Source organism: Schistocerca piceifrons, chromosome 3 (assembly GCF_021461385.2).
Source record: "Schistocerca piceifrons isolate TAMUIC-IGC-003096 chromosome 3, iqSchPice1.1, whole genome shotgun sequence".
NCBI classification, from domain to species: domain Eukaryota; kingdom Metazoa; phylum Arthropoda; class Insecta; order Orthoptera; family Acrididae; genus Schistocerca; species Schistocerca piceifrons.
In genome coordinates, this window is record NC_060140.1 from 914,733,590 (window position 1) to 914,747,788 (window position 14,199).

The 14,199-nt window shown below is 41.9% G+C and overlaps 1 protein-coding gene across 1 annotated transcript; it reads left to right on the top strand.

Annotated features, from left to right (window-relative positions):
* The first annotated feature begins 6,561 nt into the window (after positions 1 to 6,561).
* LOC124790038 (glycine-rich protein-like) lies at positions 6,562 to 13,661 on the top strand. Its single transcript, XM_047257593.1, has 2 exons — positions 6,562 to 6,621; positions 13,193 to 13,661. The coding sequence occupies exons 1-2, from the start codon at positions 6,607 to 6,609 to the stop codon at positions 13,514 to 13,516; spliced, it is 339 nt and encodes a 112-aa protein (XP_047113549.1). The 5' UTR covers positions 6,562 to 6,606; the 3' UTR covers positions 13,517 to 13,661.
* The last annotated feature ends 538 nt before the right edge of the window (positions 13,662 to 14,199 follow it).

Here is a 14,199-nt window from a genome sequence, read left to right on the forward strand (position 1 = left end):
TTGTGCTTTTGTATCGACACACAATCGTAAGATGTTACATGTACTTGAAAAACTATGTCCAGCTATGAACTCTCGCTGACGCTGTGTGAACTATGTGTTTAGTATTATGTTATCTCATGATGGTCCAGAAAGCCAGAAGGCGGTTCATAAATTAACTTCAGGACATAAGACGTGAATAGCTTAGAAACTATAATAAATGTTAACAAATGGTTTTAAACATGGGAGAAGATACAGACTGTCCATAAATTAACTTCAGGACATAAAACGTTAATAGCTTTGAAACTATAATAAATGTTAACAAATGGTTTTAAACATGGGAGAAGATAACTCGTAAGGTTTCTGTACCTTCTAGACCTCGCAATTTTGTAGCAAAATTGAAACTGTAAACCTGATAAAATGTGGACGCCACAGGAGAAAACACATTGCGTGGTCTGGTACATAAAGTCGACGTCCGATACGCAAGTGCAACGGAACTTTCGAAAACGATATGGAAGGCAACCACCGTCCCGACCGACTATTCGGGCTTGGCATACAGCATTTATGTAAACTGATAGTATTCTCCACAAAAAGGGGGCGGGTCGTCCATCTGTTTCAGACGCCAACGTGGACAAGGTACGGCAGGCATTTACAAGGTGTCCGACAATATGAGTGCTTATGGCAGCCAAACAGTTGGAAATGAGACGATCGACAGTGCACAGTGTATTGTGTAAGAGGTCACGGCTATATCCATACAAAGCGCAGCTGCTTCATGCATTAAAGCCTACGGAAAACCTTAGCACGAGTAGTCTGCAGCGGATATGCCAGGCAAGATTAACGCAAACAATGACATTTTGGTAACAATTTCTTTCTCCGATGAGGCAACGTTTCATATATCCGGAAAACTGGATCGTTATGATGTTCGTATATGGGGTTCACAGCATCCTCATGTTACACGTGAAATGGAAAGAGTCAGTCCCGAGATCAGTGTTTGGTGCGGACTGATGCACAATTTCATCACTGGTCCATTGTTTTTCATTGAGTCTGCCGTTACTGGTGGTGTATCCCTGGACATGTTACAAGAGGTTGCTCTGCTACAGCTGAAAAATCTGCAACCTGACATCACATTTCAACAGGATGGATACAACCCAGCTGGCCCCTAAATGTCCGTCAATTCCTAGATGAAAAGTTTCCGGATACGTGGATTGGACAAGATGGTCCAATTCGATGGCCATCACGATCCTCGTACCTCACACTACCAGACTTCTTCCTGTGGGATTTTCCGAAGAATCTGGTGTACCTAACTAAGAGATCTACAGGACGTGAAGGCTTGCATTCGCAATGCGTTTGAACATGTCACCGTGGAGTTCTTGAATCGTACTTGCAGAGAAATGGAATTCCGACTAGACATTATCCGTGACACTAAGGGTGCACACATTTAAGTATAAGAATGAGGAAACAAAATTTGATTACTTGTAATGTTGCAAATCATTTGTTAATATCTAACATACTTTTCTAGAAATTACCTGTAAACATAATTTACGGAAACCCTGTATTATTATAGTCCTTGTGAGGCAAACTGAGGAGCTACTTGATTGATAAGTAGCGGCTCCGGTCTCGGGAACTTGGGCCTGTATTGTTATAGAACGCCAATACTGTGTATTCAGCTTTTTAACATTAAACTTCTATTACAGGGCTGGCTAGAGGAGAAACTCTGAAAAGTATACGTAGGCACAACACTCTCCCTTAACAATTAATAGTTGCAGTTATGAATACAGGGCGTTTCGCAATTCCTGTTACAGTCTTTGATGGATGTAGAGGGGACTTCGTACATAGGGTATTGTTAAGGAACCAGAGTTCGTAAAGTACCGTTTGGATAAGAAGTAAGTTTGAAGATCGGACTTCACGGTATTCACACAAAGTGTGAAGAGGTCGGCTTCGTCAGTTCCTGTTGTAATACTGAGATCACATACCGTTTTCCTCAGACTGCAACAATGATTGTGAGAACTTCTATGTTCGCAAATAGAGGGACTGACTCTGGTGTTCCACGGGCACGTCGCACTCTCGACTTTGAGGAGGGCTTCTTTCGTGACGGCGAGTACTCGAAACACTGGTCATACCATCAGACTCCTAGAGAGCGCAGAGGTCAGAGCTTGTTGTCTTCACTGTGTGCGTACCGTGAAGCGGGAGCCTGAAAGTTATCCATCTTCAAGCTTATTTTCCATCCAAATGTACATTTTCGGACATTGGTTCCTTATCAAAACTTTTTCTACTATTTAAATCCTAGACGACTCTAAAAGGAATTCTAAAACATTCTATATAATTACTACTTTAATATGAATCTTATTAAATTGTGATAGATACATTTCTCATAACTTTCTTGCCACAAGGTAGTTTATACACACTAACAGAGAAACATGGCGATAGCATCAAAAAACGGAACCTAACATAAAATTTAGTATAATAATTATGAAAATAATAATGGTGACTGGAGAAAAAGTGGTAGAGGTAGAGAAATTTGAAGAGCATCGACAGTAAAACAGAGATTTCGATTCAGTGTTCAACAGGAAGAAGTCACCTGTGACGTAGCGAGGGGAAGTTAAGCCAAAGGCAACATTTAGTCCCCTCTTGCCTACAGTGTAGTTTTGATCACCTACAGGTTGTTGCGTAGTTTGTTCCACAGATTCACGCCTGGAATACAGAAGGAAATTGAATGCCACTTTAGGATATCGTTAATTTTTCCGTCTGAGTTGTCTTTATTTGTGTTGTGATAAGTTTGATCACACTTGATTTTCTTCAGATCTATGTAGTTGCGTGAGCATTCCGGTATGGCTATAAAGGAACCACATGTCAGAATTTTCATGTATGGTTCCTGTATAGACACGACGGGTTACTTAGCAACTATTGATATACAAATCTGAAGAAGATCAAGTGTGACAGACCCTAGGCATACTATAAAAAATGTGCAACTGAGATGAAAAAATAAGCGACATATGGAAGTTTTTAAATATGAAAACAGTTGTTCAGCACTCTCGGGACGAATTTATCGGTATTGGTAAGAACGTTTAGAGTTAAGGTTAAGTACAGTCAGGGCGGTGGAGTACGATATCATCTACATCTGCATTCCGCAAACCACAAACCACCTTAAGGTGATGTACTCGCATTATGTCAGAAGTTAGTGGACGGCCTTCCCCTGGTATTAAATCCTGTGACCGAACCCAGCTCACTAACGTCTACACGGGTGACGTCTCTTTAAGGATCCGGCGACTTCTGGTCACATACGTGGCTCGTCTGAATTTATACCGTACTGTAGCAAGGTCAACGTCGGCAACATTTTCATTTCTCTTCGGTGGTTTCTGCCACCACTGTCTCGTAGTTGCAAGAAGCGGTAAGCAAAGCATTCTGCGAAACGTACAGCTATTTTCTAAGTCAGGTGCCCTTTACGATACCGGTACGTAAGTCGTAAATGTATCTCAAGGAAACACGGCGGCGCTATTTTTTTCTTTCTGTTTGCAAACAGCGTATTCATAGTTACGTATTTCCCGTTCTCGCATTTCATTCTCTAGCATGACGCATTGAGAGCATGTCTCCGTGTCCTGTATCGCAGAGTGAATTGCGTCTTCAGCTCAATTATGTAAATTATTGATAACCTTACAATCCCTAATTCTAGATTTATTAAGCTGTCCGTATGTACTATTTTCCTTTCTTTACCTAGGGCTTTCAGTAAAGACGTCCTGCATCTCTTATTGCTTTATTTCATTTTAAAGCTTAGTATGACGTAAAATTACATTTCGTATTCTGGACAAAAACAGAGAGTGTTGTGTATATGAATTTGGAATATAAGATAGAGAAGATTCGAAAGATACTACTGCATCAGTACTGAGCCCAACTGAAGAGTATACTATCAAGATGAAATTCCTAAAAAACGTTTATGATCAGTGTATAAGAAAATACAAAGACGGCGGTCACCAAATTACAAAGCAGACTCATACTCCCAGAGAATGTTGGAAATAAGCTTTTGTAGTCATTCTAGTAACAGTCTAAAATTATGTTACCACAAGCATGGAAATGAGTCCTTGGATAGAGGCCTATTCTCATTTGTAACTGAACAAGGAACTGCTTTCCAGTGCCCGATTTACTATGAACAAGCGACGAGTTCATGACCAACGATGGTTTGCGCAATAATAACAAACAAATTTCTTTATAACTGAATTCTTAAGTTTGTCGTATGTTAACCTGTATAGGCTATGGCTATCGGTGGTTTTCATTCACTGCTGACTATGTTCCGAGTGTAGCAAAATGGCACGGTCAGGCTTTCAGAGCACATGGTTCACACGCGAAACACAGTAGCTACACTGTCATGGACCCAGAAAAGCTTTATTTCCATGTTAGAACTAACTTTCTACAACTCTTTGCAGTATGCACTAACGATGCGAAATGCACAGAAGCAGAAGGTACCGGCGTACCACATGAAACTCCAGCTTAACTAAAAGTATGGTTTAACTCGCCATCGCATTGCATTCATGGAGGTTGATTATGTTTCCGCAGCCTTTTGGTTTCTTAGACAATAGTCAATCTGATCAGCTAGAAAATAACGTCTTATCAGAGCGAAGATACTTCTAAATGACTGATTCTGTCACAAACTGATATGAAGAGGTTGACCGATTCCATGGCTTTCACGTTCTCAGGATGTGAACCTACCAGACTTCTATTTGTGGAAGCATTTGAAAGATTTCTTGTTTTGAACCTAGGCACAGGATGCAAAGAGCCTTTGTGCCTCAATACTCCAGGAATAATTAGACACCCATAATTCAATAGAACGATGGGCTGATGCATGTGTCAATGCCACTGGAGGACATTTTAAACATTTCACGTAAGAAAGAGGTTCCTGTAGTATGCTGCTACTTTCGGTTGCTTTGTTTTCCGCGTAACTAATATGTTGTAAGAACTTTATAAAAGACATCATATTTACGCTAGTGACTGTAACACTTCCTTTATTTCACGACTGCAATGTCGACCTTGGGCCATTATCAAGTGACGTTATGGCTATTAGGCCATGTCAACCTAAAATGAGCTAACAACGATATATAAATGTGTCAGCTCATTTTAGGTTGACATGGCCTAATAGCCATAACATCTTCACTTGATAATGGCCCAAAGCCGAAATTGCAATCGTGAAATAAAGGAAGTGTTACAATCACTGGCGTAAATATGATGTCTAAATTAAGTTCCACATGACTGTGGATCCCAGGTACAAAACGTTAATACTGTAAGAAGTTGCTGGAAATTAGTTCTAATCGTTTCCGGACTCTGTGTGTGAAAAAGTGGGCTAAAAGTAGGGCTGCATCTTTGTTACTTTTCAAAAAGCTTCTTACTGAAATTGCCCAGATTAGGGACGCAAACTCTGTGCATTATAACTTTTGATGTGGAGCTGTTGACAAACAACAAAAATCTAAAGTCGTCTCCGTTCATCTATGAGAAGTGCTCTTGTAAGTTCTAATTTGCGATCTTAGTTAATAATTTTGTTTTAATACAGCTTCTTCTCTAACAGCTAATCGTATAACATTTCTGTAGTAGTTACCACTATACGGCACTATGTTCGTATTGCAGTTAACTCCATTCACAGCCAGGTATCCTACGTAGGTGTATGTGACGATCAACATTTTGGCAATTTAATAATGAGTTGCGTTTTCTTTCTGTGCCAGAATTGATCATCAGCGGAGAACAACGGTTTGTAGCATTCTAATTACTAATACTAAATTTGCTGTTTGATTGTCACGAAATCTATAATTTTAGCTGCAACATCTGTTATTTTTATGGTCATGAACCTCATGAAGGGTTGCTAATGACAGTAACATATGTAATGTAATATCTTCTCTCAGCATATTCATTGCACCTTCACTGTGAACCACGATGTATAGCGAAAATCATAAGGAAGTAAACACGTATTTAAATGTTTAGGAAAAAAGATCCACTTGTTATTTACAGCCTTTAGGAACTTAACTGGTTCTGTCTTACACAGTCTGCAGCAGCCTAAGTATTCATTCTTGTCGCTCTAACAATCTCATAGAAATAAAATGCTCGTTCTATTAGCACTTTAGATTAGTGTTTGAAATTGTAAAACTTGTGAATGTTATTGTCCAAATAACCTGTGCCACACTTCATGAGCTCAGACAAACATGGAAAAAGTGAACTTCTTTCCTGAAAAGATGGTGGCATCGAAGGATGCGATTTAGACCTTCGGCTCCTAAGTTGTCAGCTGACAGCCGTTTTGAAATGTTCTCAACGTCAGACTTATTTCTATCCACAGCTGGAATGCTTCAGGTCGCCATACAGGCTGCGCACATGAGCGAGTTACGGTTGACAATGCAGAACGGCTGACAGACGGAAATTTCAGTGAGAATAATAAGAGGTTGCCTCCTCCGGAATGCAAGAAAAAGTGGGGCCCGCGGCCGCGACCCTTTTGTTGTGTGGTGAGGAGACCGCAAAGGCACCTCTTGAATTATAGCGGCAAAGGCCAGCGCGGGACTTTCACAGAACCGGCGGCGCGAGGTATAAATATGCGAGCCGCACGCAAGCCGGCACAGTTCATAGCAGCTGCCCGCCGCCTGCTCCACTCACCCACCTGCCATGAAGCTCCTGCTGGTGAGTGAGTGCATGGTCTTCTGAGAGCGGCTTACATCTGACTCATATACGCCCGATTATGATCAGAGATCCCAATTTCGCTGTGTGGCTCGCACACGTAACGACCCCTCTGCAGTAACGGTTGTGTCGTAGAGTTATTTCAACAATAACTTTTTTAGGAAGGTTACTCCATCATTGCTGTATTGCTCAGGAACATGTCTGTGTAAACCCAAGTCGACTGTAGATTACTACATAGATGGGAAGACAAGATTTGATTCGTTTATATGTTCCGAACAACTAGTAGGCGAAAAAGTCTGGAACTGAATTTTATTTTCACATAATCATTCTTTCTATGTTATATAAAAATATTCTCCACATTTCAGTGTTCCCAAGATCGACTTTGGTAATAAGCCAATATTGAATGTCGTTTGTGTATGATAATACAAGTGTTGCGCATAATCTAAGGGGCTGTGCTCAGACAGCGAAAATAACTTGCGAACAGTATTAACAGACAATAACTTACTTTAGGCTGAGAAAACCTGGTAGCTCTTCCATCGTCACTTGGTAGAGTGGGCTATTCGGGTAGTAAAATATTTTGGTGTCAAGGACTTACCAGTCATATACCAGGCGACCTGATAGTGGTGTATAGCGAATCCCAGAATTGCAATGATCACTGCATCCGAATGGCTTGGTAGTCCAGCATTTGTGCATTTCAGCTTTCCCCACTGATTTCAACCTATGCCCACTCGCAGCCAATCTCTGTAATTGGTTGGTTGGTTGTTTTGGGGAAGGAGACCAGACATCGAGGTCATCGGTCTCATCGGATTAGGGAAGGATGGAGAAGGAAGTCGGCCGTGCCCTTTGAAAGGAACCATCTCGGCATTTGCCTGAAGCGATGTAGGGAAATCACGGAAAACCTAAATCAGGATGGCTGGACGCGGGATTGAACCGTCGTCCTCCCGAATGCGAGTCCAGTGTCGAACCACTGCGCCACCTCGCTCGGTTAATCTCTGTAATTCCTTTGTGTCTCAGTAAATGCGAAAGCCTAGTGTATGTGTAGCTGTATTTATTTGGAGTACGTGCAGTGGTCGGGCTGCCATTATGTTTCGCTTGAACTGCCATGATTTATTATCGAGAATTACTCCCTTGGAAAAACTAACCTCGGCTACGACATGGAATATATTTAGTCTGGCCCCTACGAGCTTACTGATTTCAGTGGCTTAACTATGATCTGACCTACTGCACGGCACTGCGGAGCCCAACATTAAAGTCATATTGCTTAAAAAGGTTATAGCAATCTTCTGCGGCAGAATTAAGGCTGAAGAAGTACTGTGAGGCTTACACTGAGCGAACTAAAATTTTACAGCTAGTTAGAAGATGGGTCCTGCAGTAAAGGTTAAATCGAAGGACGACTGATATACTGTATCGCTATTTTCGTTATGGAATGGATGAGTATGCTGTTATCTGCCCAATTAACAATTGTAATCAGTTCTGATAATCAGTGGCAGGTTTCAGTGCTGCTTAAGGTCTACGTAACGCTGAAATAAAGAACAAACATAGTATAGAAGTGTTTTCTAGAAAAAGAAAGTGAATTACACTATAACGTTTCATAAAAATCGGAAATTTAAAGGGCTGTATAAAATTTCCTGTCGTGTTTATGCTGATGAGCTACATTGGTATCTCTGTATATGGGTTGATTTTTTTGTCACCATAACTGATCGAAACAGGAAAATGAAGAGAGCTCTGCTCATTATATTAGTCTATTTTTGATTTTTCTCTTCCCTTGAAGAAATGGATAGTTACAGTGTTTAAATTCGCATTAATATCTTGTTAAGCTCGAGGTTGAATGAATCATTGTGTGGACTCCACTGAACAATTTTGTAAGATCTTCTTCCAAGCAACATATACTTTAAGCGTCATTCTCAAAATTTCATGTGCCGCACTGTACATTCAAGACAAACGTTACATACTAAACGCCATGAACTGTATCTTTGGTTTACTCAGTTTTGTGTGTTCCGTTTTTCTGAATTTAGTTTAATATGATATTACTAGAAATTGTAAATTGCACATTGATTTTATTAGTTCCTCTCCACTCACAACAGAACCGGATAAACATTCTAAGAGCTTAAACTGTAGAAATATTTTCGAAGTTTACAAAGAGCTTTGTGATAACCTTATTCTTTTGTATTCCTACAGTTACTACTAAATATTGGCTGGTAACTGCTTGCAAAACACCGATAAATGAAGTAAGAAGAGAGATTGGAGATGGACATTCATCAGCATTCGGCAACTCGTGTGGCCGATGCGCTTGCCGCTTCTTATGACAAAATAAGGTTTTCGTCTCTAAAGAAGTACATAAATCATTATCGAGATCGTATTGTACATATTGTTATCGTTTGATTGGTATTACAGCTTTTCCCCCTACATGGTTTTTTTCCAGATTCAAATCATCTATTCAAAAATGCTAGAGCCGTTGTCCCATAAAACTGTCCACTCATCAGAAAAGGCTTGTTATTTTTCGTACTTCCTCATTTCCTATTTCATCCTCTCTCTCTCTCTCTCTCTCTCTCTCTCACACACACACACACACACACACACACACACACACACACACACACTCACATTCTTCAGTTCCTGTTCATGAGAGCAGTGCAGGCTGTTGCAGAACGTTTCTTCCAGCAAGACACGACAGGAAAGAGAGGTTCTCTGTTAGGACCAAATTAGAGGGAATTATCAATTACCAGTTTCAACATTCTCCTGATGACCAACGGATGTCTCTCTGAAATCCTTGATCAGAACTGGGGGATGGTATTGATAACTTTATTTCTTGCACTATGTTGTCCATCGCGCCAGGGAAAAATAAAAAAAATAAAATGTATGTGTGTTTACGCCCTATTTTATCTGCGCAGTTAGCTTTCAAATGACACCATTTTCTTCTTCACCAGTTTCCTCACGGTCTACATTTCACTTGGACCTGGTAGATCTCTTGCGCTGTAAATCGATTCTTTGGCTTGCGGTAGAATCTTCCTTACTTCTTTTTTGAACTTTGGGAGATAGGAGAATTCTTTCCGTGTTTTACTATGCAATGCGACCAACCATTACAGACATGAACCTACCCACACCGAGTCTGGCAGAGGGTAAAGAGGCTTAACAGTGTCGCTTTAGCTTCTTCGATTTCTATTCACAGAAGATAAAAGGGGAGAAAGTATGATTGTTCGACCCCATGTAGTGCCAAAATTATGTAATTTTACAACTGTGCTCCTTAGGCGGCGTGTATCGTATAGACCTGATAATAATCACCATCACATATAAGCCGCACCCCTAAATTTTCAGCAACAAAAAAAGAATGCCAGAAATGAAATGAAAATGATAGTAAAGCGTCAGTGGTCGGAAGTTCCGAGGTGGGGAGTTCGGCCGCCAGGCGCAAGTCTTATTGAGTGCGACGCCACATTAGGCGACTTGCGCGTCGACAATGGGGATGAAATGATGATGAGGACAGCACAACACCCAGTCACTGAGGGGAGAAAATCTTCCACCCCAGCCGGGAATCGAACCCAGGCCCCCGTGCGTGGCATTACAACGCGCTGACCATTCAGCTAATGGGGCGGACAGAATGTCAGAAAAAACCCGTGCACTAATTAAGACGAGAAAAATTACAAGAAATTTACTTGTACTTACATGTAAGACGTAAATATGGACAGAAAACATTTATTCCAACATAATTATGATATAGCGTATTGGCACATAAAATACCGGTATAATATTTTACCTCATTTACTCTCATCACTATTAGTATCGGTATTCATTTCATCATTCTCGTTTTCACACCCATAAGTTTCGTCTTCTCTTCCCACATTACGTCACCCCCGCTGCCATCCAATTCATTCGCTATTCAGCATTTCTTGAACCCCTAGATGATGAACTCCTATGATATGGAGGAACATAACGCAAACATTCCCTCACACACAATGGTAACTGCTGACTTATCAGATTGTGTACGGGCATGGTATTCTTCTAGGAGCCAATCTGAATTCATTTTCTGGAGGTTGTCCTTGAACGGCTTGTTTATAGCTACAAGTAGAACCTGTAGTTTTTAACTCATTCCTCAAGGAATTATGACAAGGTCTGTCTTTTGTACTGCAAGTCTATCTTTTACTTCAGCAGTTCGGTGTCCCGTAAGCGCATCGAAAACTAGCATCAATGTTTTATCAAGCAGTGCTGCAGGTCAGCGATTCTAAGCCAGTCAACACTCAATTGAGTTGCCCTCCAGCCTCTTCCTTGGTAGCGAATCACTAAGCCCTTAGGAAAGTTTACTTCCATCATCTTTAACAGCTAATAGCTATCATCTAACTTACAGTATTTTTTCACTCCCGGTTCTTCTTAATGGGATACTTTCTGCCTCTTTCATGTCTACTGTCGTATTGCTCGGCATGTTACAAAATGCTGGCATTTTGCAGCGTTGCCAATCTGTTGAAAAGGGTATGAGTGACACTTTCATTTCAGGACGACGTTTCGCTTGAAGTTAACCAGTTCCTCCCCGAAATCTGCTGGCATTCTCTGTGCAAGTGTGGTACTTCGCCGGAGAGCAAGGGCATTTCTCCGCATAAACCGACGACTCTAACAAATAACTAGCACGAAGTTTTGCTTGTGGCACGTTTAAAACACTAGTGATTTCCAAGGCCTTCAGTTGGATTAGTTCTCGTGTGATAGGCACCCTATCTTTCTACTTATCTTGTGCATAGGAAAGAACCTTAACTTCAAGCTACGCATTTCGGTTCCCTGAAAGATTTTCTTGCTGATACTGCCTTTTTCCTATTTTCTTCTGAAGTAACCCGATGTCGGACATCAGCTTCGTCCACTTCGTACTTTCTTCGGGCCTCTCTGTTGGTCGTGGTTTTGCCTTAACATACAAGTTTGAAGCTTGCATCGTAATTGCTCTGAGTTCCTTGGCTTGATGATACTTTTCACTCTACACTGTCGTTCGTATTGGCATAAACAAGTTCTCTTACCAGTATTCAACTGAAAGTGAATTATAAGCTAACGAAGCAATATTGGAGGGTCTGAACCGCGTTAACGCAAATAGTCAGAGGGCCATAGACACGGGTTCACAGGTACATGCCGTGTTTCTTGACTTCCGCAAGGCGTTCGATACAGTTCCCCACAGTCGTTTAATGAACAAAGTAAGAGCATATGGACTATCAGACCAATTGTATGATTGGATTGAAGAGTTCCTAGATAACAGAATGCAGTATGTCATTCTCAATGGAGAGAAGTCTTCCGAAGTAAGAGTGATTTCAGGTGTGCCGCAGGGGAGTGTCATAGGACCGTTGCTATTCACAATATACACAAATGACCTTGTGGATGGCATCGAAAGTTCACTGAGGCTTTTTGCAGATGATGCTGTGGTGTATAGAGAGGTTGTAACAATGGAAAATTGTACTGAAATGCAGGGGGATCTGCAGCGAATTGACGCATGGCGCAGGGAATGGCAATTGAATCTCAATGTAGACAAGTGTAATGTGCTGCGAATACATAGAAAGATAGACCCCTTATGATTTAGCTACAAAATAGCAGGTCAGCAACTGAAAGCAGTTAATTCCGTAAGTTATCTGGGAGTACGCATTAGGAGTGATTTAAAATGGAATGATCAGATAAAGTTGATCGTCGGTAAAGCAGATGTCAGACTGAGATTCATTGGAAGAATCCTAAGGAAATGCCATCCGAAAACAAAGGAAGTAGGTTACAGTACGCTTGTTCGCCCACTGCTTGAATACTGCTCAGCAGTGTGGGATCCGTACCAGATAGGGTTGATAGAAGAGATAGAGAAGATCCATCGCAGAACAGCGCGCTTCGTTACAGGATCATTTAGTAATCGCAAAAGCTTTGCGGAGATGATAGATAAACTCCAGTGGAAGACTCTGCAGGAGAGACGCTCAGTAGCTCGGTACGGGCTTTTGTTAAAGTTTCGAGAACATACCTTCACCGAAGAGTCAAGCAATATATTGCTCCCTCCTACGTATATCTCGCGAAGAGACCATGAGGATAAAATCATAGAGATTAGAGCCCACACAGAAGCATACCGACAATCCTTGTTTCCACGAACAATACGAGACTGGAATAGAAGGGAGAACCGATAGAGGTACTCAAGGTACCCTCCGCCACACACCGTCAGGTGGCTTGCGGAGTATGGATGTAGATGTAGATGTAGATGTACAATATCGGTATAAGTTTAAATCATAGTGGAATAAAATGCCTTGTTCCAGTTTCAGCTACAGGCGCTAGTTTTATTGTAGCAAATGAGCGTATTTTTTGACAGCAAAGATATGTGAAAAAGACACGTAGCGTTAATTAGACACACCCTGACTTTTCAAGGGTGAAATCTGGAGAAAAGGCGCGGTTTATTTTCGGAAGGACTTGGTATACAGGCCATCTGTACGGCGCATGATTGCTGGTTCCTATTTTTCTGGTGCATCTAGCATTACTGTCGGGTTGTTCTGGTTATTACGCCTACGAGAGAAGGGAGGTCTACGGCAGAGAGTCCTAAAGGCAATATGGACAGTGCTGGAGCTGATGCACGCCGTGTCTTCCGCAGGTTGTTTGCGCCGTGCTGGCTCTCGCCGTGGCGAGGCCGGGCTACCTGGGCGGAGCGGCCGGCTACTACGGCGCCCCAGCCCTGGCGTACGGCGGGTACGGCGGGTACGCCGCCTACGGCCCGGCGTTCGTCGCCGTGGGTCCCGGCGGGTACCTCGTGGACACCCCTGAAGTGGCCGCCGCGCGCAGCGCCCACTTCGCCGCCGTCGCCGAAACCAAGGCGCGCGACGCCGCCGTCAACGCCGCCGACGCCGCCCACGCAGGCTACGGCGCCTACGGGCTGGGGTACGGCCTTCACGGGCTCGGCTACGGATACCACCACTGATGCTCCGCGTGCGGACTCATCTAACAGCGCACACACTTGTACACCACTCACCTGTACACACTAACTTATAAATAACTGTACATTCCGTATGTGGAACATTGTTTTACCTGTATCATAGATAATAAAAGAGCTCCAAGTAACTAAATATGATCTCCACAGAGTCTTCCCTTCTAAATAAATGATTCCTGCTAAGACCATTCTGCAACATAGTTAAGTAAGTAGCCTAACAGTCTCCAACTGATTCCTTCAAGTAATCCCTTTAAACAAGCCTCGCCAGACCAGGATTACACTTCTTCACCTGTATTATAATTTCATACCTTCATCAGTACGAATGGGCTGTCATCAGTCTAATTTCGTCTTTTGAATCAACTCCAATTAAAAAATAATAACACCGAACTAAAAGTTTATAAACAATGCGTCCAAAATTATCGTTAAAATGTTATCCCTGATGAAGAAGTGCTTATATTTTTGAAGCCTTTCTGCGACGAAAAGTCGGATGGTTCTCTAACAGAATAGGAGATGCAACATATGGTTAACTGTAGGAGGAAATGGTTCACACTAACTCGTGTCTGAAGGCTATTCACAATGAATCCTACTACCAGTATATCATTTTCTATTGCTGTTTGATATTACACAGTATTCATCTGAAAGATAGGGTTACACCAGTGTAAGAGACTTAACAA